This window comes from Sceloporus occidentalis, unplaced genomic scaffold (assembly GCF_023333645.1).
Source record: "Sceloporus occidentalis isolate IW3139 unplaced genomic scaffold, rSceOcc1.0.p SCAF_242, whole genome shotgun sequence".
NCBI classification, from domain to species: domain Eukaryota; kingdom Metazoa; phylum Chordata; class Lepidosauria; order Squamata; family Phrynosomatidae; genus Sceloporus; species Sceloporus occidentalis.
Window position 1 is genome coordinate 798,086 of NW_028317222.1, and position 25,274 is coordinate 823,359.

Consider the following 25,274-nt stretch of genomic DNA (forward strand, 5'->3'; position numbering starts at 1 on the left):
GAGAGGATGTGTGAGTACAGAGCGACCTCTGCTGCCCAGTATGAGTAACTGCAGCAATTCAGTATTTCTCGGATGCTTTTTTCGGATTGATTTTATGGTAAAACCTTGTGTTACGTTCCTATAAATACATTAATAAAACAACATGTGCTTTTTGTTTATCAATATATGTCATTTCTTTTGAAAACTTAGTTTAAAGGTTAAGCCCATAACAGCTAAAACTGATGGTAGCGGCAGCATTATCTGATAAATTTCACGTCACAAAGGCTGCCTGAATCAGCCACTCAGTAACTATCCCACCATTTATCAGTATCTGACAAAAAATCCCAGCTTATCTGCACACTCCTAGTAAAACATGAATGGAACGCCTAAAACATGAACAAAGTGGGTTAAACTTCCTGCACTGAGGGATCGTGGGAAGCGGTGACAGGGTTGGCGTGGGGCTACGAACACATTTATATACACGATATGACAGCGGCACCCCACCTCCAGGGCACCTGCCGTGAGACGGGCACCAAAGATCCCCGATAACCCCAGGACTCTGATCCCAATATCAACTCCCCAACAACAAATAGCTTCCTCCATCCAACCACTCTCTCTCTCTGTCATTCTCTAGCCGTCTGTCCCTCTTGCTCTGTTACTTTTATTTAATCGGTTAAATATATTTATATATTCACAGGGTATGATAAGACGCCGCCGTTCAGCCATCGTTGTCACCTCGCTGTTGCTTACCCTGGTCCTATCACTCCTTGCCTGGATTGAGTGGGAAGAAGAGCCTCTTGTGGAGCTCCCAGACATCCTCCACCCCTTGCCAGCCAACCTCAGCTCACCACCGTCCTTCCGACGCTCAGCTACTCTCTATGACACCAACTTCAGCTTCCACCTCAATCTGACAGAATATTCGCAGACGTACCCGGCCCTCCAAACATACAGATGCCGGGCAGTTATTGGGTTATTCGGGTACTGCTGGACACATGATCCGCTGATCATCCTCGCAGTGAAATCTCACCCGGCCTCTTTTGGCAGGAGGAATGTTCTGCGGGAGACTTGGGCCAAAGAGAGAAGTATTCTGGGGTACCGATTCAAGCCCCTTTTTCTCATGGCCAATTCCGGAAGAAGCACTCAGATGAAGAAAGCTATTAGCGAAGCCGTTGTCTTTGGAGATATCATCCTGTGGGACTTTATGGAAAGTCATCACAACCTGTCTCTCAAAGAGAGGTGCTTCCTGGAATGGCTCTATCACCGGTGCCCACAAGCCAGTTACGTCTTCAAAGGTGAGGTGCCCCATCCGGCCCCCGTCTAGTCCCCGTTTCTCCTGCTGTAGAGACACAAACCTTAATCAGTCGTTGGTCTCGTCTTAGATTCAGGAGCCGTATGTCTGTCCCACGCATGTTTTAATCCCCTCACTGTATTACCCTCTACCACCTCTGCTGCGAGACTTTCCCTGTAAATAAATGTTTAATTACATAACACCAATGTCTGAAAAAAATGACAATTTATTGAGATCACCATGCGCACCCAAAAGTTTGAGCCAGAATAAAAGCCGAAACGCCCCTCTCACCCATTAAATACATTTTGTCACAAAGGGAGAGAAGCAAATCTGAAATTGCGTGTTATAAAGAATCTGTTAAAAAGACTCCAACATCATGGTTGTTTTCCCCAAAGTTGATACATTTTACAGGGACAACACAGAAAAATATGCAAGGTTGCAAATGCTTTTGGGACTTCACAGGGCACTTCTCTTCTTGAAGCAGAGACCTCCGAGGTCCCAAAAGTTTATGTAACGTTCTATGTTGCCCAATGAAAAGGCACAATCTTCGCTAAGTACTCCACCTTCTCTTAGGCTAATACGGCCATAATTGTCTCAGCGTAGCTTTAGGTCAGTGGTGGGTGGCAGCGCCTCAGCATCCCAAAAACGTAACCATTTATTCTCTTAATACAAAAAATCATTTGATGGCAGATAAAAGCATTTGGGCATCCAGTGTGCCCATTTCTCCTGATGTAATAGAACAGGTATGGTTACAGTAGGAAGACTTACCGTATTTTTCGCTCTATAAGACGCACCTGCTGATAAGACGCACCTAGATTTTAGAGGAGAAAAAAAAGGAAAAAATATTTTGAGCTAAAAAATGGGCTAAAATATTTATTACAATAACTGAATAAGCTATGAACACAGTAAGACACACGCAGTAAGACACACACAGACACAGTGAGACACACACAGACACAGTAAGACACACACAGACACAGTGAGACACACACAGTAAGACCTCCCTCCCTAACCCCCCCTTCTCAGGATCTCCCCTCTAACTCCCTAACCCCCCCTTCTCAGGATCTCCCCTCTAACTCCCTAACCCCCCCCTTCTCAGGATCCCCCCCCCAACTCCCTAACCCCCCCCTTCTCAGGATCCCCCCCCCCGCCCCGGTCACTTACCTTAAACTCCTGTGTTGGAAGCGTGAGGCGTTTGTCTCGGGTGCCGGCGCTTCACTGCTGAGCGCCGGCGTCTGACGTCATATGCCGGCGCCCAGCGTAAAGCGCCGGCACCCGAGACAAACGCTTCCAACACAGGAGTTGAAGCGCTGAGGCAGGCGGCAGTGGCGGCGGCCGCCGCCAGCAAAGGATTCCTGTATATCTGTCAAGCAGAGGGGCCCGAGAGTTGCCGAGCGGTTGTCTTCAGCAACCGCTCGGCACCCCTTGGGCCCCCCTGACTGGCAGAAATCCAGGACTCCTCTGCTGGCGGCCGCCGCCGCCTGCCTCAGTTGCGACCCCGGATTTATCGGCGTATAACACGCAGGTAGGGTTTAAGCTCCGGATTTTAGTTAAAAAAGTGCGTGTTATACGCCGATAAATACGGTATATCGTTGCCCCCCCCCCCTCCCTCCCTGCGTGCGTGCATCTTCGCTCCATAAGACGCGGCTGATTTTTCATCCTACTTTGGGAGGAAAAAAACTGCGTCTTATGGAGCGAAAAATACGGTATGTCCCAAATGCATACATTTACACTTCACAATGTTGAATCCCATCTGCCGATGTACCAGCCAACCTCTCTGCAAGGAGCCCGTTCCCACAATAAAGCTCACATATAAAAATATCATATGAAAGAAGTGACTCCGTATCATCCCTGGGGTTTCCCCATATTTAACGGCAACCTTATTAGACTTCAAAGACATTTAACCTGTAACCGGTCCCTGACGAAGCAGACACGGGCTAATGAATTCATTTGCCACTCCTAACATCTCTCTGTTCCTTGTTTCTAGGTGATGACGACGAATTCGTTAACCCCATCACTATTGCCAATTATATTTCATTCCGCTTTCCTCTCTATCCTTATCAAATCCACGGCCAGCTGCAAGAGTACGCCTCTCCAGAGCGCTGGGGAAAGTATGGAGTTCCCATCTCAGTCTATCCTCATGGATACTATCCTCCATTTGTCTCTGGTGGGGGCTTCCTTTTCCCCGGCGAACTTATTCCATCTCTTCATTGGGCGGCATCCGCCATTCCTGTGTTCCCCCTGGATGACGTTTTTGTCGGCTTCCTGGCTCTAGCCGCTAATGTTACGTTCCACCACGAGCCAAGCTTCAGATCCTTTGGCCTGAAGACCGACAAGACCTGCAAATACCTGGATGCTGTTGTGGTCCATGGGTTAACGCCACAAAGGATGCTGGAGATCTGGGAGGATCTGCCCAATGCGACACCCTGTGCACAAAGCGAGGAGGAAGAGGAGACTCAAGAGACAAAAGCAGTCAAATAGCAAGGAAGCCGAGGGAGGGAAGCAGCAATAAGGACGACTCGTTAATTTCATTTTTAAGGAGACTTGTGGTTACAATCTGTGATGCACGATGTAAGGTCGTCCTTATAAGTTTCCCCTGTGAGAAGGATGGAGCTTCTACGATGTGTCCATGAGATTCCATAGAAGTCACCTCTGTTTGTAGGAGGAACGTCCCAAGAATGACCTCTAGTAATGCACTCATTTAGTAGATTGTCACAACTCCCACTCTCTCTCTCACCTGAACCACCTCACTACCTTGTTCACTCGTGTTCTTGCTGTTACATTAAGTAGCTAGGATGGATCCTAGTGTCCCACGAAGGGTTCTTCACTGCTGCATTTACTTAACACGTGTTAGCGGAGGTCTAGGGTTCCACCGACACCTGTTAGTCCTTGCTCTTGGAGTCACTCTCAGCGCAGATCAGGCTCCCGCTTCACTACTCGCAGTCACAAGGAAGTCCACAGCGACACCGATAGGTGAAGAGGGACAGCCGCCCGCTCCATACAGACACATACCAACAGGTTTGCTGCTGCTTTAACCCTTTTGACCCCCTTTGGATGTACTGACGTACTGGTACATCCTGACTTTGCTGCAGGACAGAGACATCTCCCTGCCGCTACGAGACATTGGGCTGCCTACTGACGGCCGGGCTCTCCCCTGTCGCCGGTACGCGTGATCGGGCATTGCCAACGGGTAATCGTCACTTGAGAACAATAGAGAGTGAGCAGAGTGCTTGCTGATCAAAACGGGACAAACAGATCTGGGGTAGGAGAGGGGAAAAAAGGGGAAATAAGAAATCAAAAATTAAATAAATAATAATAAAAAAAGCCATACCACTATGTAAAAAGGATCACTCCTCTCAAACCCCTATAAAAATGTAATATAGGGTATTATTTAACATATGGATGCGTCCCCCTTAAAAAATAAGTATGTGGGTGTGACAGGGCCAGGCTAGCTGGCTCATGTGTCATATGAAGTTTAGCCGGGTCACGGTATACGGAACCGGACACAAAAGTGCTCCGTGACCCGGCTAAACTTCATATGACACATGAGCCAGCTAGCCTGGCCCTGTCACAGTGGGGTATGACTGTAATCAGGGGATGAAACTAAATGTAAATCGGTACCTAAAATGTAGAAGAAATTTTAAGCAAAAAGTTTGATTTTATTTCTATTTTAGTAGAATTTGTATGTATTTCTATGAAGGTCCTACTTCTACTGAACAAAACCGTAAAGTGTGTTTTATCAAATATGAAAATCGGGGTTTAACATATTCACAGTAAAATGACAAAAAACTCACTGGGCCTGAAGGGGTTAAACAACGAAGCGTTCCTTCTTCTGTGATGAGTGAGGGGGAGCAGAGATATTTCAGCCTGGACCCTCTGATCATCCGGCGCAGCAGTCATTGCCCCCCCACACACAGCGCGGAGTGGCGGCCGAGGGGTACAGACCCCGGGATTTCAGTTCTTACGTGAAAATCTAATTTCTATTTCTCATACGCGTGATAATGTAAACGATTAATTTGTATATATCACTGTATGTTATTATTACACGTGTATAGAAACAAGAGAATCTTTTAAATGTATAATTAATTATATGTCAGTACTGTGTCTGATTGTCTGATATCCTCCATTCATTCATTCCCACACTTATTACATGCTGTTACCATCATCACTAGTGAACATTCCTACATTCTGCGGGGCCCCGACCCGCACCCTCGCTACATTCTGCGGGGCCCCGACCCGCACCCTCGCTACATTCTGCGGGGCCCCGACCCGCACCCTCGCTACATTCTGCGGGGCCCCGACCCGCACCCTCGCTACATTCTCGCGGCCCCGACCCGCACCCTCGCTACATTCTGTGGGGCCCCCGACCCGCACCCTCGCTACATTCTGTGGGGCCCCGACCCGCACCCTCGCTACATTCTGTGGGGCCCCGACCCGCACCCTCGCTATATTCTGTGGGGCCCCGACCCGCACCCTCGCTACATTCTGTGGGGCCCCGACCCGCACCCTCGCTATATTCTGTGGGGCCCCGACCCGCACCCTCGCTATATTCTGTGGGGCCCCGACCCGCACCCTCGCTACATTCTGTGGGGCCCCGACCCGCACCCTCGCTACATTCTGTGGGGCCCCGACCCGCACCCTCGCTATATTCTGTGGGGCCCCGACCCGCACCCTCGCTATATTCTGTGGGGCCCCGACCCGCACCCTCGCTACATTCTGTGAGGCTCCCGACCCGCACCCTCGCTACATTCTGTGGGGCCCCGACCCGCACCCTCGCTATATTCTGTGGGGCCCCGACCCGCACCCTCGCTATATTCTGTGGGGCCCCGACCCGCACCCTCGCTACATTCTGTGAGGCTCCCGACCCGCACCCTCGCTTCAATCTGTGGGGCCCCGACCCATTCCTGCCGTTCTTACTCCCTTCGTAAAAGAGCTGGCTGCTTAATCCCAGAATGAGAGATATATTTCCCTCATGCAATATCCACATATCTCTTCCCACCCCCTTGCTTTATCATTGAGTCTCCAGGGTGAGGGATATTAATATTTTATCTGTTTGCATTGGCTGGGGGCCCGGCGGTGTTTATACAGGACATTGACAGGAGAGACCTTGGCACACAGCACTCACACTCAGCACGTCTCTGGGAATCCTGACAGGCAGAAAGCGCTTAGCCCTCTGACAGCCGTGACCCTCAGTGCAAACAAGACTCGCAGTCTCCACACGTACGAACCCGGCGGGGGCGGCCGAGGGTGCACAGAGCTCCACGGCTAATAAACTCGAAAATATTTACAGAACTTCAGGTTCTGCCAAAGAACAGAGAGAGAAATGTGTTCACTCACTACCACTTTACAGATCGCCAATTGTGCTACCTGTGCACAAATCCACAACACCGCCTTACAGCATACTATATATTCTAAAGCAATATATCTATTCCCCAGGTCTGGGTTATCAGAAACACAATACAACAAATATTAGTATCGGTTTATAACGCGGGGTAATAAGTGACCTGGAGACAGAGTTCATATTTCCTGCTTCCTACAATCCTTTAAATTGTTACTGAACGTAACTATGAAACGTTGCAGGAAATAGCAGTAGTAGAATAACGAATTAGTGGCGTTGGAGGTTTGTTGGCGTGTGTATCCTTACCACCTCTTCTGGTCAGCAGTGCTGGCATAGAAAGTGAAGGCAGATAAGAACCATTCAGCCCCATCTAGTCTGCCCAGCCTCTGAATAAAACACATTGACGGGTGAATGAAGGGACGGAAAGCACTTGCCCCTTGGTATACCATTCATATAGGGTCTCACACCGATACTCCCACCGATACTCCCATCTACTTCCGATCTTCCTGTCCAGTTCAGGGAACGGAGAATCAGGGGAAAGCGAGATCATGCATCACACTAGATTTGGCCGGGACACGTCTGTAGTTTGAGCATCCTTGTTCATACGCACACGCATCCTACTACACGCTAACACCATTAGTATCCAGTTACAACCCAAGCACACTAATCTCATTATACAGTCACAGGCCTGCATCTACCAGCACCCCTAGGCATAGAGAATGACGGTCACACTCTAACAAAAGGCCGCAAACAGGAACTAGTGGGTGGGATTAACAAGCTCCTCCCTCTTGTTGCTCGTGGCATCGCTAGGTAAGTGCCTAACCCTACCAAAGGTGGCCCAAGGTTCCTATGATTAGTCGGCACCACTACGATAGGCTATTGCTTAGTGGCAGCAAAGAGTGGACATACATCTTGGGGTTGTGGTTTCTTCTCCATTGGTTATGCATCATGAAGTGCCATCCCTGTCAATGGTTCCTGAACTGGCCCCGCACAGTGCATAGTTCAATCACAGAAGTTTCACTGAACAAAGTGATTTAACTATACCCCGTAGAGGGCTGGCTCAGGGCCTTTTTTGTAAGAGTAGCTAAGCAGAATGACCCCTTATAAAACGGGTAAAACAAACAGGTAAGTATCTTAAATAACACCAAATCTACCCCCCCAATCTGTGCAACTGCTCATAGTAGCCAGGTCTTTCTTTCTATTGTTCTGGCTAGCAGAAAGCATGCTGGGCTAGCGCGGATGGCATTAGGAAGGGACACCCTCACTATCTTCTGAGGGGTATGGTAAAACACACCAGGGCAAATTAAAAGCCCTAAAGGTGAGCAATTTAGATAATGAGAAAACACTTTGGGAGAGATTGGCATCCATTAGTATGTTCAGCTGAGAGGGGAGAGGGGGTACGGCAGGAGAGTGGAGGGCTGGATGTGTAATACTAGTTCTTATCTGATGTCATAATCTCATTTGAAAAGCTTTTCCCAAGGTCGCAGACTTTGCCCCGGGTTCAGTTATAGTCTCACCATGCACTGAAAATAAACTGCCAGAGATAGAAATGACCCGACAGAAAGGCTGGAGCCAGTTGCCAGTTTATCCAGTCGCTCGCGGGCTGTGCGGCGCACAAAATAAAGAGAAAAAAAACCCTGAACTCCAAATAAACATAAATATTGCTGTCTCTTACCCGTAAATCCAAATATCCAGAGCGCAAGCCAAGAGCTTACAATCTAGTATCACTCGCATAGTGCCTTTCCCATTCAGTCTGCACCAACAGTCAGGAAAATCAGAAAACCAGATACAGCCAGACCACAACAACGTGGAACATAACAGATACTCTAAAGAGGGGGCTTATTCACTAAATGGCAGGATGTAATACTCTCATCTGCCTAACTGCTAACATCTGCTCCTAATGACCTGTAACTAGCAATTCAGTGAATAAACCCCATTTTTGTGCTTTGTCTATGGCCGTGATGGTGAACGTTTTTGGGCCCAAGTGCCCAATTTACTGCATGAAACCAAGTTGCAGACCTCGAAGTGCCAACACTGCACGTTAAACATGGAGAGGAAGTGTTTTCAGTACAAAATTACTATACGCAGCAGCCTGCATCAGTTTGCCCGTATAAATTATATTTCTTCTCTAAGCATAGAAACATAGAATGTGTCAGCAGATATATCTGCCCAAGCAGAAAAACACATGAAAAGAGGGTATTTTCGTGAAAAGGATTTTATTAAATAACATTAGCATTTGCACTGAAATTCTATCGGTGTATAAAAATAAATGGAGTCACTCACTCATTCACTCTTTCATTCACACAATTAATAATCTCACTCATTCACACAAATCATTTACACATATTCATTAATGCATTTTCAAAAATCATTCAAGAAATTCATCCACACATTAATTAATCCTCTCATTCACCCACAATTCATTCACACATTAATTCATTCTCACTCTTAATTTATTTCAATATTTTTACTACCGCGCCCCTGCAGTCGGATGCCGTTGTCCAGTTAAGACCTGCACGATTCAGTCTCTGGGGGTAACAAGGACAACAAAGGATCCAGTTTTGTAAGTGAAGCCTATCAAGCTTTCTCAAAGAATACTCCCACAGGACTTTCCACAGAAATTAGCAAGTGTTGGCATGCAGGGTCATTGAATTGAGTTGGGTCGACCACTCTACTTCTTAGTGAATACACCTGGTTGTATTGCTGTCTGACCCACTGCAATCCCTGTCATCGGGTTGACAGCATCCTGTTCATTTTCTGATACAAAGGAGAATTCACGGTTACTTTAATGATGACAGCTACGCAGGTCCTGGATGCAGTAAAGTATCCCCATCCCAAAAGACTCCAACTTTAATCAGTCGTTGGGCTCGTCTTAGATTGAGAAGCCATATGCCTAGCCCATGCATGGGAGGCCGTTCCGCTTATCTACCACCTTCTCAGTAAACTAAAACTTCCTTACAGTCAAACAAGAAACTTATACCTATACATTTTAACATAAGATCCCAATTAATCTTTCAACTGGGCTCAGTTTACTGGAGGAAGCACACTTTAACATGTTTGCTTTTTTAGGAAAAACCCCCAAAGTAAGCACTGGAGGTTGTTGTTGTGAGCCCTCTCCAAGACACTCAATACTGTTTGCTGTTTGGGGGCAAAGGTAGCAGCGTGGGACATGTTGCTTGGTGAAGTCGGGGGTCCTGGGTCCTGCAGTTTCTGGGTATGCCCCTGTACTCAGGGTAGGCTACTCAGGGCTCCCCCTCCTCTCCTCTGCCCGAAGAACCGAGAAACCAGGATTTTGCCTATAGACTCCCGGTGATATCCAGTGAGCTCCCAGGTATGATTACAACCCACAAAACAGCATCAACAAAATGAATGTGATATACATCCTACAATGCAGAAAAACAGACAGGGGAAAATACTTTTTTCACAAAACTGTACTTAAGGCAAAAAATTGCCTTGCATGTTTTTGGTGTAAATGTCACTGTTACTATTTGCGCCTGCCGCCATGCCAGGGTCTTTCTGCTGTTTAACAATTGTATCCCCATCATAAGCACGAGCACACGGAAGAACTCGGAACGAGGTTGGCCCAGGCAGGTATAGGGAAACTATCCTTGCCTATTTCTATGTAACAGATACCACCAGTGTGGGTGGGGGGACATTACAACCACAGGTTTACCCTTTTAACCAGAGATCACCAAAGCAAACTTTACCGGGTTCTTGATACCATTCAGGCAGCAGTATCCTGCACTCCCTTTGCGGCCGGGTTCTGTAATCTGAAAAACACCAGGGCAAACACTTAAATGGTGGTTTCCAAACACGAGTCATGGGGAGGGGGTTTAGGAAGTATTTTTGGTGCGTGTTTCTTTAAGAAGGCAGTAACAGTTGTTGCTTTGGGCACGGTGTCTCCAGCTATCGAAGCAGGAAAGACGAGCTTCAGACAAAGGGAAGCGGACTGGCATCATCAGACCGTCCGATCAGGCACGGCGCCGCAGCCCATCGCATGCTGCAAGGACGTCATTGTTTGTGTGTGTCATTCTCCTCTTTTATGTTATGAAACTACCCGGAACGCAACAAGTGACGAGCCTATCGCTGCCATCTGAAGACACATCCTATCGGGATCCCGGCGTCTCTATACATCGTGTCAATACAGGAAAAGGAGCATAAAGGCAATAAATAGTAATTGCACAGCCGGAACAAATGAAGGAAATATGGCTGACGGTTGTTGAAAGCACTGTGGTCAGAAGGGTCATCTTGTACCTATGTAGCTCCCACCATGCTTTGCTGTGAAAAATCAAATCTAAAATAAGTGCAAAAAAATACCCCCCTCAAAAAAAAAACTGAACCTCTGTCTGCCTCAATCACAAACATTTCAGATGTCCAAATCGGGACACCTATATTGGGGGCGTGGCAAGAGGCAGGGAGGGGCCAGCACCAGAACTCAGAATCCATTTATTTTAAGGCTTCCTGGGCCAGGTAGGATCAAAAGATCTCCCCAGCTACCTGGGGCAGTGCACAAATAGCAGGACTGCTCCGTAAAACTGGGACTATTTGGAGGTACAGCTCTGTTGAGAAATTGGGGAGTGTTTCTCAGCTCTGATGCCTTCACGTTGATGGCGTGTTAGTCTGCTCAGCAGGCTTGCATGTCACTGGCATGGATGGTGTCGACATGGCTCAGTCCTCACCCTTCTCACTGCTCTATTACAATATATTGGGCAGGGGCCAAAGTGATCAAGGGGGTAAAGCCCAACAGAAATCTTACCTACTTTTCCTGTGCAGCTGGAAGGGGGCAGTAAAATGAGCCCCCACATACTGGTGTGTTTAGCAGCACTGAGTTAGGGTCAGTAATGCGTTTGGTCCGTTCACACTAACACAATACATACACACTCACTAACACATTATACACACACACACACACACACTCCCTCTCTTATACGCTTCTAATGCATGGCTCATCCCTGAAAGTAACACCAGTACCCTGACACACTCACACTTACACCATACACTAACACACATCCTAACATCATACAGTAACACACACTCATACCAACACCAAATACTAACAAACACGCCAACACCAAATACTAACACACACGCCAACACCAAATACTAACACACATCCTAACATCATACAGTAACACACACTCATACCAACACCAAATACTAACAAACACGCCAACACCAAATACTAACACACACGCCAACACCAAATACTAACACACACACCAACACCAAACACTAACACACACGCCAACACCAAACACTAACACACACGCCAACACCAAACACTAACACACACGCCAACACCAAACACTAACACACACGCCAACACCAAATACTAACACACACGCCAACACCAAATACTAACACACACGCCAACACCAAACACTAACACACACGCCAACACCAAATACTAACACACACGCCAACACCAAACACTAACACACATCCTAACATCATACAGTAACACACACTCATACCAACACCAAATACTAACACACACGCCAACACCAAATACTAACACACACGCCAACACCAAACACTAACACACACGCCAACACCAAACACTAACACACACGCCAACACCAAACACTAACACACACGCCAACACCAAATACTAACACACACGCCAACACCAAATACTAACACACACGCCAACACCAAATACTAACACACACGCCAACACCAAACACTAACACACACGCCAACACCAAACACTAACACACACGCCAACACCAAACACTAACACACACGCCAACACCAAACACTAACACACACGCCAACACCAAACACTAACACACACGCCAACACCAAACACTAACACACACGCCAACACCAAACACTAACACACACGCCAACACCAAACACTAACACACACGCCAACACCAAACACTAACACACACGCCAACACCAAACACTAACACACACGCCAACACCAAACACTAACACACACGCCAACACCAACACACACGCCAACACCAAACACTAACACACACGCCAACACCAAACACTAACACACACGCCAACACCAAACACTAACACACACGCCAACACCAAATACTAACACACACGCCAACACCAAATACTAACACACACGCCAACACCAAATACTAACACACACGCCAACACCAAACACTAACACACACGCCAACACCAAATACTAACACACACGCCAACACCAAACACTAACACACATCCTAACATCATACAGTAACACACACTCATACCAACACCAAATACTAACAAACACGCCAACACCAAACACTAACACACACGCCAACACCAAATACTAACACACACGCCAACACCAAACACTAACACACACGCCAACACCAAACACTAACAAACACGCCAACACCAAACACTAACACACACGCCAACACCAAACACTAACACACACGCCAACACCAAATACTAACACACACGCCAACACCAAACACTAACACACACGCCAACACCAAACACTAACACACACGCCAACACCAAATACTAACACACACGCCAACACCAAACACTAACACACACGCCAACACCAAACACTAACACACACGCCAACACCAAACACTAACACACACGCCAACACCAAACACTAACACACACGCCAACACCAAACACTAACACACACGCCAACACCAAACACTAACACACACGCCAACACCAAACACTAACACACACGCCAACACCAAATACTAACACACACGCCAACACCAAACACTAACACACACGCCAACACCAAACACTAACACACACGCCAACACCAAACACTAACAAACACGCCAACACCAAACACTAACACACACGCCAACACCAAACACTAACACACACGCCAACACCAAATACTAACACACACGCCAACACCAAACACTAACACACACGCCAACACCAAACACTAACACACACGCCAACACCAAACACTAACACACACGCCAACACCAAACACTAACACACACGCCAACACCAAACACTAACACACACGCCAACCCCAAACACTAACACGCACGCCAACACCAAATACTAACACGCACGCCAACACCAAACACTAACACGCACGCCAACACCAAACACTAACACGCACGCCAACACCAAACACTAACACGCACGCCAACACCAAACACTAACACACACGCCAACACCAAATACTAACACGCACGCCAACACCAAACACTAACACGCACGCCAACACCAAACACTAACACGCACGCCAACACCAAACACTAACACGCACGCCAACCCCAAATACTAACACACACGCCAACACCAAATACTAACACGCACGCCAACACCAAATACTAACACGCACGCCAACACCAAACACTAACACGCACGCCAACACCAAACACTAACACGCACGCCAACACCAAATACTAACACACACGCCAACACCAAACACTAACACACATCCTAACATCATACAGTAACACACACTCATACCAACACCAAATACTAACACACACGCCAACACCAAATACTAACACACACGCCAACACCAAACACTAACACACACGCCAACACCAAACACTAACACACACGCCAACACCAAATACTAACACACACGCCAACACCAAATACTAACACACACGCCAACACCAAATACTAACACACACGCCAACACCAAATACTAACACACACGCCAACACCAAACACTAACACACACGCCAACACCAAACACTAACACACACGCCAACACCAAATACTAACACACACGCCAACACCAAATACTAACACACACGCCAACACCAAACACTAACACACACGCCAACACCAAATACTAACACACACGCCAACACCAAACACTAACACACATCCTAACATCATACAGTAACACACACTCATACCAACACCAAATACTAACAAACACGCCAACACCAAACACTAACACACACGCCAACACCAAATACTAACACACACGCCAACACCAAACACTAACACACACGCCAACACCAAATACTAACAAACACGCCAACACCAAACACTAACACACACGCCAACACCAAACACTAACACACACGCCAACACCAAACACTAACACACACGCCAACACCAAATACTAACACACACGCCAACACCAAATACTAACACACACGCCAACACCAAACACTAACACACACGCCAACACCAAACACTAACACACACGCCAACACCAAATACTAACACACACGCCAACACCAAACACTAACACACACGCCAACACCAAACACTAACACACACGCCAACACCAAACACTAACACACACGCCAACACCAAACACTAACACACACGCCAACACCAAACACTAACACACACGCCAACACCAAACACTAACACACACGCCAACACCAAACACTAACACACACGCCAACACCAAACACTAACACACACGCCAACACCAAACACTAACACACACGCCAACACCAAACACTAACACACACGCCAACACCAAACACTAACAAACACGCCAACACCAAACACTAACACACACGCCAACACCAAACACTAACACACACGCCAACACCAAATACTAACACACACGCCAACACCAAACACTAACACACACGCCAACACCAAACACTAACACACACGCCAACACCAAACACTAACACACACGCCAACACCAAACACTAACACACACGCCAACACCAAACACTAACACACACGCCAACACCAAACACTAACACGCACGCCAACCCCAAACACTAACACGCACGCCAACACCAAATACTAACACGCACGCCAACACCAAACACTAACACGCACGCCAACACCAAACACTAACACGCACGCCAACACCAAACACTAACACGCACGCCAACACCAAACACTAACACGCACGCCAACCCCAAACACTAACACGCACGCCAACACCAAACACTAACACGCACGCCAACACCAAACACTAACACGCACGCCAACACCAAACACTAACACGCACGCCAACACCAAACACTAACACGCACGCCAACACCAAACACTAACAAACACGCCAACACCAAACACTAACACACACGCCAACACCAAATACTAACACACACGCCAACACCAAATACTAACACACACGCCAACACCAAATACTAACACACACGCCAACACCAAACACTAACACACACGCCAACACCAAACACTAACACACACGCCAACACCAAACACTAACACACACGCCAACACCAAACACTAACACACACGCCAACACCAAACACTAACACACACGCCAACACCAAACACTAACACACACGCCAACACCAAATACTAACACACACGCCAACACCAAATACTAACACACACGCCAACACCAAATACTAACACACACGCCAACACCAAATACTAACACACACGCCAACACCAAATACTAACACACACGCCAACACCAAACACTAACACACACGCCAACACCAAACACTAACACACACGCCAACACCAAACACTAACACACACGCCAACACCAAACACTAACACACACGCCAACACCAAACACTAACACACACGCCAACACCAAACACTAACACACACGCCAACACCAAACACTAACACACACGCCAACACCAAACACTAACACACACGCCAACACCAAACACTAACACACACGCCAACACCAAACACTAACACACACGCCAACACCAAACACTAACACACACGCCAACACCAAACACTAACACACACGCCAACACCAAACACTAACACACACGCCAACACCAAACACTAACAAACACGCCAACACCAAACACTAACACACACGCCAACACCAAACACTAACACACACGCCAACACCAAACACTAACACACACGCCAACACCAAACACTAACACACACGCCAACACCAAATACTAACACACACGCCAACACCAAACACTAACACACACGCCAACACCAAACACTAACACACACGCCAACACCAAACACTAACACACACGCCAACACCAAACACTAACACACACGCCAACACCAAACACTAACACACACGCCAACACCAAACACTAACACACACGCCAACACCAAACACTAACACACACGCCAACACCAAACACTAACACACACGCCAACACCAAACACTAACACACACGCCAACACCAAACACTAACACACACGCCAACACCAAACACTAACACACACGCCAACACCAAATACTAACACACACGCCAACACCAAACACTAACACACACGCCAACACCAAACACTAACACACACGCCAACACCAAACACTAACACACACGCCAACACCAAACACTAACACACACGCCAACACCAAACACTAACACACACGCCAACACCAAACACTAACACACACGCCAACACCAAACACTAACACACACGCCAACACCAAACACTAACACACACGCCAACACCAAACACTAACACACACGCCAACACCAAACACTAACACACACGCCAACACCAAACACTAACACACACGCCAACACCAAACACTAACACACACGCCAACACCAAATACTAACACACACGCCAACACCAAACACTAACACACACGCCAACACCAAACACTAACACACACGCCAACACCAAACACTAACACACACGCCAACACCAAATACTAACACACACGCCAACACCAAATACAATGTGCACGCGCGCAAGCTAACAGCATACACCCACAAGCTGACATCATACAGTAACACTCTATCACCATACACTTATGCACACAAACACCCGCTCACTCTAACATAAACACACTAGCATTATTTATTTATAATAGCACCAGCTAATACTGTAGCGCTGTACACCATGTGCAGCCTCACCTGTACCCATGGGCCCTTTGCAGGTTTGGGTCCATTAGACATACTTTGTGACTCTGAGGAGACTTATCGCTCCTCTCTGCCTGAACCTGGAGTTGGTTTTCCGTTCATTTCAGTGATCACCGGGGACAGTAAGTGGGCATCCCTGCTCAGCACAGCGAGGGCAGTTACCGTGCGGAGCCCACTCAGTAACGAGCATAACTTAACAGACTGAACGCGTATCAAGGTAAATCGGACGCACAGGGTTAAAAAAAAAAACGGCATTAATCTTTTCCGTACCGCTGGGTGGATCTAAACACATCAATACCGTAAACACCGACAAAATTACCTTCAGCGCGTTACCGGAGCGCGAGCCCCGGCGGTCTCCTCAGGCTCCGCACCGGCCATAAAGCGAATTCAGCAGCGGAAGTACCGGTACAGCGGAAGTCTGTGATTGGCTGAGCTTCAGTCACTAGCTAAAGAGCGGGAACATCTCTCCACTATGATTGGCTCTGTCACAACCACCAGTCAGACGGCAGAAACTTCCATCTCCTGCCGTTGACCGTTACACTGCCAACCAACCAGAGAGCAGAAGCCTCTCTCCCATGTCATTGCGTACCTGCAGTTACCAGGCAGAGAGAAGAGACCTCCAATCAGAGAGCAGATGTTTGTGATTGGTTGGCTGCTGTCACTGGGTTAAACGTTGTTTTGAGGTAGCGGTAGTGGCTCTGTATTATTATTATTATTATTACTATTTTATTATAATTTGAATTATAAATAAATATAATGGTAGAGAAGAAAGTATTACTGGAGGGAGTTCCAAGGGGCCCCAGTACTCAGTCTGAAGCAGGAACCTAGCCAACTTTAATGTCATGTGACAATTAAGTGTTCCCGGCAGAAATTAGGAATGAGAAAAACTTTTACGTGTCCCACTGACACAGCACTGGCGCAACTAGGAAATAGGCATTCCAACAAAGCTTTTCCCAACATCCCAGGGATATACGAATGTTCCTTTTAAATGCATTTATTTAACATAATTTATAATAAAAGTGATATTTTCCCTTTAATAAATAGAGGAATGTATGCTTCTTAAAAAATATTTTTCAAACTCCATCCAAAATAAACATAAATATATAGATATATTTACACATCTTAACTTAATATTAAATATAAATTTTCTTTGACCTTGTTTTCTCCGTCGAAATAGAGTTCTACAAAATAGTTCGTCGTTATATAAAAAGTTCTCATCCCGTGAAAGTCTCTGGACATCATGGCGTCCTGCTGGAGTGGTGAAGGGAAGGGTGGCACCCCCGCTGGCTCACATATATTGCTTGCAGACCTCGTTTAGAAGAAGCTTATATTTCCCACGTAAAAAGTTAATGTAAACAGAGAAGAATCTTTTTACATTTCTAATGGTGACAGTCTTTACGTCTGATTCCGGGACCTGCGTTTCAGTCTGAAGAAAAACACCACGCAAAGGGAAAGTTGTAAATAAACGTGTATCGAGATGGTTCATCCTATATACTAATACATATATACGCTGTATAGCAGCCTTTTATAAAGCGATATATGAGACATCTCTCCTGTACCACGAGGCACAACCCCACAGTCCATTGTATAAATGGCACAAATAAGGAATTTGTCCTACACAGTGAGAAACATCCCTGTTACAGTCTGTGGTATAAATGGGATATATGAGGGATTTATCCTATACCTTGAGACACAGACCCTTTAACGGTGCATTGTATAAAAGGGGTATATGAGGGATTGGTCCTATACAGTGAGACCGAACCTATAACAACCAATTGTATAAATAAAATATATATGAGGGCTTTATCCTATACGGTGAGTCACATGACCTTTAACAATGCATTTTAAAAATGAGATGTATGAGGGATTTGTCCTATACAGTGAGACCGAACCTATAACAACCATTTGTATAAATAAAATATACCGGTATATGAGGGCTTTATCCTATACGGTGAGTCAAATGACCTTTAACTATGCATTTTAAAAATGAGATGTATGAGGGATTTGTCCTATACAGTGAGACCGAACCTATAACAACCATTTGTATAAATAAAATATATATGAGGGCTTTATCCTATACGGTGAGTCAAATGACCTTTAACTATGCATTTTAAAAATGAGATGTATGAGGGATTTGTCCTACAGTGAGACCGAACCTATAACAACCAATTGTATAAATACAATATATATACGAGGGATTTGTCCTATACAGAGAGTCACATGAACTATACCAATTTATTTTAAAAATGAGATGTATGAGGGATTTGTCCTATACAGTGAGACCAAACCTATAACAGCCAATTGTATAAATAAAATAAATATGAGGGGTTTGTCCTATACAGTGAGACACAGACCCTAGGACAAGTTATTATCTTTATGAGGTGGCTTGACCTATACAATGAGAAGCAGAACCTATAACAGTTTATTGTATAGATTGAATATATGAGGCATGTGTACAATACAGTACAACACCAACCTTAAAACAGTTATATGGCATAGGTAATGTTTGAGAGAAGCTCATGTGCAATGGTACAGGCCAGATGTTAGTTGACAGCTTATTGTGATTAAAATTCAGGAGTCGTGCTAACCTGTAGGTCGTGATTCTTCAATATGGTTATAAGGTTGCGCATGTTAACGGCAGATCTCTCTACTGTTTGTTTTAACTTGGAGTCCAAGATGACGCTGAGTATTTTTGGAACCGCCTCTGTTAATAGCCTGAGTCCATTCCAGACCTCCGCCGCCTTCTTTGGTGTCTGCGGGAAAAATGTGAGCTTTTAAGACACATTTTCAAATGCATTCATAAAAACCAGTACCATTATCCCAATTCCCATTTCATAAACCCCCAAGAGCAGCTCGATATAGCAACCCTGCACCCTCCGCAAAACGAGGAGAATAGAAAGATACGTTTATGTGAACCAGACGTCTCGTGGCTGATCTAGTGAGACATTGCAACGAAATGCCTTTAACTGTCGTTGTACGTATACGAGCGTCTCTTCATTACGCCGCGAGTCCAGGACAGACCTGAGAGCTGATGTGTTTATAATAAGGCCCTGATTAAAGGCTAATTGTGTCTGTCTTCTCGTCTTTGAAGTGGTGACGTCAAGCCCTTTCCTGTCCCGTGATGCTGTCATCAGAGGATGTTTAGTTGCAAAAGGGTGAATCCACTGTGGGAATTAGTAAGCCAGACTTAGATCCCACAGGAGAGATCAACCAATTTGCATTATTTAAGAAAAAAATATACTCATGTCATATTTTATTACTCTAATTCCGGATACTACTGATTAACATTTCGCCAAGGTTCACAATACGTTCGAAATCAGATGAGATAAAGATAAAAGATTTTTAACGTAACAGATACCCAATACCCCACCCAATCTTTGTCTAAATCAATTTGCTTCCAGAAATATGCCAGATACCAAATAAATCAACCATAAGTTTTGTATTTGGGGGAGTGGAGGTGTTCTTCCGCCCCAGGTGCCACTCATGAGGGAGGTGCCACAGTGACACACAGAGTTCTCAAGTCTCCTGGAAATTCCCTCTTTCTCAGCGTCTCTCCATCTCCTCCGCCGACCACTTCCATGTCCCTGAATCCTTTGCTGACGCTTCTTCTCTTGCCTCTTCTTTTTCCTCTTTTCCCTTTGTCTTCTTTCTTCATCCACTTTTTCTGTGGGTAAACTCTCCCCCACTAGAGGAACGGCTGTCCCCGTGGCGCTGGCCTTTTGTGGAAGTACTTTGAGAGGCCAGAATAACGCAGACAGATTTGGGGAGAAAGAGAGGTACAGAAACACTCTTAAATCCGCGAATCCGTCTTCACTTCTCCGATGGGGAAAGGGTGTGCCAGGGGGCTCTGTCCTTTTGCGGAAGTGATCAGGAGGCCTGGTTTATGGAGAATCAAGCGAAGAAAAAGAGGCAAGAGAAGAAGCTGAGCTGCGAGAAGGGAGAAAGGGACTGGGCTCAAATGTGCAATGTCCCTTCAGTCCCAGGGGGTTTTGGTACCTCAAGTCCCGGAGCAATTTTGCTATTTTTGCGCTATGTCAGTTCAGCGATGATTCTCTTTTCCTGTGAATAGTGTACTCATGGAAACTATATATTGTTTTTTTCAAGGAGAGATAGAGCTTTCGTTTGATACCATAGTTAGATGATTAGCTGAAAATTTAGGATGAGAAATTTAGTAAAAACTAGCGAAAATTTGAAAAAAAAACACCTAATTTTTTTATACATTTTCCCTCTGAATCCTCTCAAAATTAGGTAAAGTGATTGAAAATCCCCTCCAAGTTTATCAATGCAGGTGTCCTGATTTCAGAAATACCTAATTTTTATAGATTTTTCATACTTTCCCAGCACTTATAGGGAACATACTATAAGGTGTACATTATTCGAAGAATTTTTATGCTTATGGCTTAACGGGTTTGGGGGTTGTGAACCGGGCAGGAGGGTTATACTGGGTAGATGTTGTGTTAGGGCAATGGGATGTAAGGGTTTTTTTTCTTTTCTTATCATTTTTATATTTTTTTTTTTTTTTTAGATATTTTTTTTTTTTTAAATGGTTAGATTTCCTCTTAGGGACATATTGAACATGTTATTAATGCCAGTTATGTCACAATGACATCACTTAGCTCACTTTATTTTATTTTTTTAATTATTATTTATTGTATTATTTTTGTGATTTATTTATTTTTAAATCAGAAACCATTTTTTCTAGGTTTTGTTTTTCAGCATGGGAGCAGGTGAGAAACATGGTTTCTCACTCTCCTCCCCGCGACCCCCCTGCACCGATCACACTGTGATCTCTATGCAAGTCCCCACAGACTTGCATAGAGATCACAGTGTCTGTGCCTCATCAGAGCTATCGGATGTCCCTGGAGGGGATATCCTGTCCTCCGATGACCTTCCGGGTGAAGTCAGCAGTGACACGACCCGGAAGGGAATGCCCGATCGCGCGATCGGCAATTAAATGTGTAACAGTTTTCCGGTGTTCGTGCCCGAAGCTGTTACATGAGATCAGCAGCAGAAAGTCAGCGTTGCTGACTTCTGCTGTCAGGGGGGAGTCCAGGCTGTCAAACAGCCTGATCTCCACTGCAAAAAGGGCAGGACGTACCGGTACCGATTCTTGGGATGCGTTTTTTTTACGTACCGGTACGTCCATAGGGGACTGAAGGGGAAAAAAAAAATTGAAAAATTTACATTTATTTTTTTATCTGATTAATCGAAAAAATCATCGGCCAACTAATCGATTATGAAAATAATCGTTAGTTACAACCCTACTCCTAACCATTCATTCCCCCAAGCCTTCCCGCTAGCCTGTAGTTAGAGGCACGGCAAAGAAGAGGTGTTTCTATACATACATGTAATTTACTCCATTCTGCTTGGTTGAGTTTTGTTTCAGGAACAGAGATGTCCTCTGGAAACTCGCATAGTACATTACAGGATTCCTAGATGAGAGAATAAGGAGGGTTTTATAATAACTTTATCGCAGCGATTAAACAGATAACCCCCAGCCGTTGGAATAGAAAAACAGCCATTGTTTTCATTATGTATTCATTTCCACTTGGGATATATGGGGGTTCGCTTAGCCCCCTTTTCCAGTACAGAGTCGCCTTATAATTGCCGTATAGCTTAATTCAGTATCAGGCACACATCATGTATCCATCCTATACTCCTATAACAGTCCTGTAGTATATATGGGATAAATAAGGACCTATAACCCTCCCTGCAGCCTATTACTCCCTAAAAACCTCCATATAACCCCTTCTGTTACTCAAAATAACCCTTTCTATAACTCCTATTACTCCATATAAACTTCGCTATAACCCTTCCTATTACTCCATACCACCCCTCTCCCAATAGGTCTGTATTAAAAAATAAAACTCACCAATGTTTTTTCCTCCTCGTTGGCTTCTCGGATGTACTTGGCCAATACTCGGCTGTCACAAATTCTCTGGTTAGGGGCGGACATACTGAGCCTCACTTTAACGAACAACATTAATAGCAAGATAAAGAAACCTGGAACACATGAAGCCCAACATAATCAAACATATGAGGATTCCTGATAAAGTGCAGCTTGAGGTCTTTCCACCATGAATACATTAAATGGGCTTGATTTCGAGGTGTTGCAAACAATCTGTGTCTCTCTTTAGGGCGCTTCAGGTGACATAAGGCTGAACCGGAGATGTCCGACCTTACATTTACAGAGCACCTTTGTGCACTATTTGTCCCTTAGATCCAGTTCTGCATTCTAGAATCTCACAGACCAAGAGCTCTGCAGCTACCACAATACACCTAACCCAATCAATGAAACTCTACAGCTGCTTTGTCATTCACCAAACCAACAGCTCCACACCTAGCACCTCACTCGCCCCCAACAGCTCCACACCTAGCACCTCACACGCCCCCAACAGCTCCACACCTAGCACCTCACACGCCCCCAACAGCTCCACACCTAGCACCTCACACGCCCCCAACAGCTCCACACCTAGCACCTCACACACCCCCAACAGCTCCACACCTAGCACCTCACACGCCCCCAACAGCTCCACACCTAGCACCTCACACCCCCCAACAGCTCCACACCTAGCACCTCACACGCCCCCAACAGCTCCACACCTAGCACCTCACACGCCCCCAACAGCTCCACACCTAGCACCTCACACGCCCCCAACAGCTCCACACCTAGCACCTCACACGCCCCCAACAGCTCCACACCTAGCACCTCACACGCCCAACAGCTCCACACCTAGCACCTCACACACCCAACAGCTCCACACCTAGCACCTCACACAACCAACAGCTCCACACCTAGCACCTCACACACCCAACAGCTCCACACCTAGCACCTCACACAACCAACAGCTCCACACCTAGCACCTAACACAACCAACAGCTCCACACCTAGCACCTCACACACCCAACAGCTCCACACCCAACAGTTCCACACCAAGCACCTCACACACCCAACAGCTCCACACCTAGCACCTCACACACCCAACAGCTCCACACCTAGCACCTCACACACCCAACAGTTCCACACCAAGCACCTCACACTCCCAACAGCTCCACACCTAGAACCTCATACGCCCAACAGCTCCACACCTAGCACCTCACACACCCAACAGCTCCACACCTAGAGCCTTTTAAACCCAACAGCTCCATACCTAGCACCTCACACACCCAACAGCTCCACACCTAGCACCTCATACGCCCAACAACTCCACACCTAGCACCTCATACGCCCAACAGCTCCACACCTAGAGCCTTTTAAACCCAACAGCTCCATACCTAGCACCTCACACACCCAACAGCTCCACACCTAGCACCTCATACGCCCAACAACTCCACACCTAAAAATCTCACACACCCAACAGCTCTAGACCTAGCGACTGAGAGCTATGCACATGGCACCTTAATATATACCATATCTGTAATAGCCCTTTCAGCACTTCGGACCTCACACACCCATGTGGCAGATGCTGTGGCATACTGTGTGTCTGAGCCGTTATGGTCCACTTTGGAAGTGCTAAACCTACACCGATCGATGTCATCAACACAGTTTTAAAGGCACTGAGAATGTGTTAAACCTGCCACACACAGTGAGTATGAGGGTAGTTAGGGCAGTGAGTGGTAGGGTAGTTAGGATCAGGGACTGTAAACATTAGGAGTGCATGCGGCATTAATACATGAAAAACAAAGTTTCCGGAAAGGTCAAAGGCGGCAGAACATAGAGTGCCAAAGTAAATACAGGCAGCAGGTCTGGGAACGGTGCACATTAACTCTTCCCTGGATGCCAAGCCATAGGCCTCAGAGCCCCAGGGATTCTGGGAACAGTGCCCATTAACCCTTCCCTGGATCATAAGGCTCAGAGTCCAAGGAATTCTGGGAACAGTGCAGGTTAACCCTTTCCTGGATCACAACACATCAAGTTCTAAGCCCCAGGAAATCTGGGAAC

General features: G+C 46.2%; 1 protein-coding gene across 1 annotated transcript; it reads left to right on the forward strand.

Moving 5' to 3' along the window:
- The first annotated feature begins 679 nt into the window (after positions 1 to 679).
- On the forward strand, positions 680 to 3,748 carry LOC149276323 (beta-1,3-galactosyltransferase 5-like). Its single transcript, XM_089503722.1, has 2 exons — positions 680 to 1,271; positions 3,255 to 3,748. The coding sequence occupies exons 1-2, from the start codon at positions 680 to 682 to the stop codon at positions 3,746 to 3,748; spliced, it is 1,086 nt and encodes a 361-aa protein (XP_089359848.1).
- The last annotated feature ends 21,526 nt before the right edge of the window (positions 3,749 to 25,274 follow it).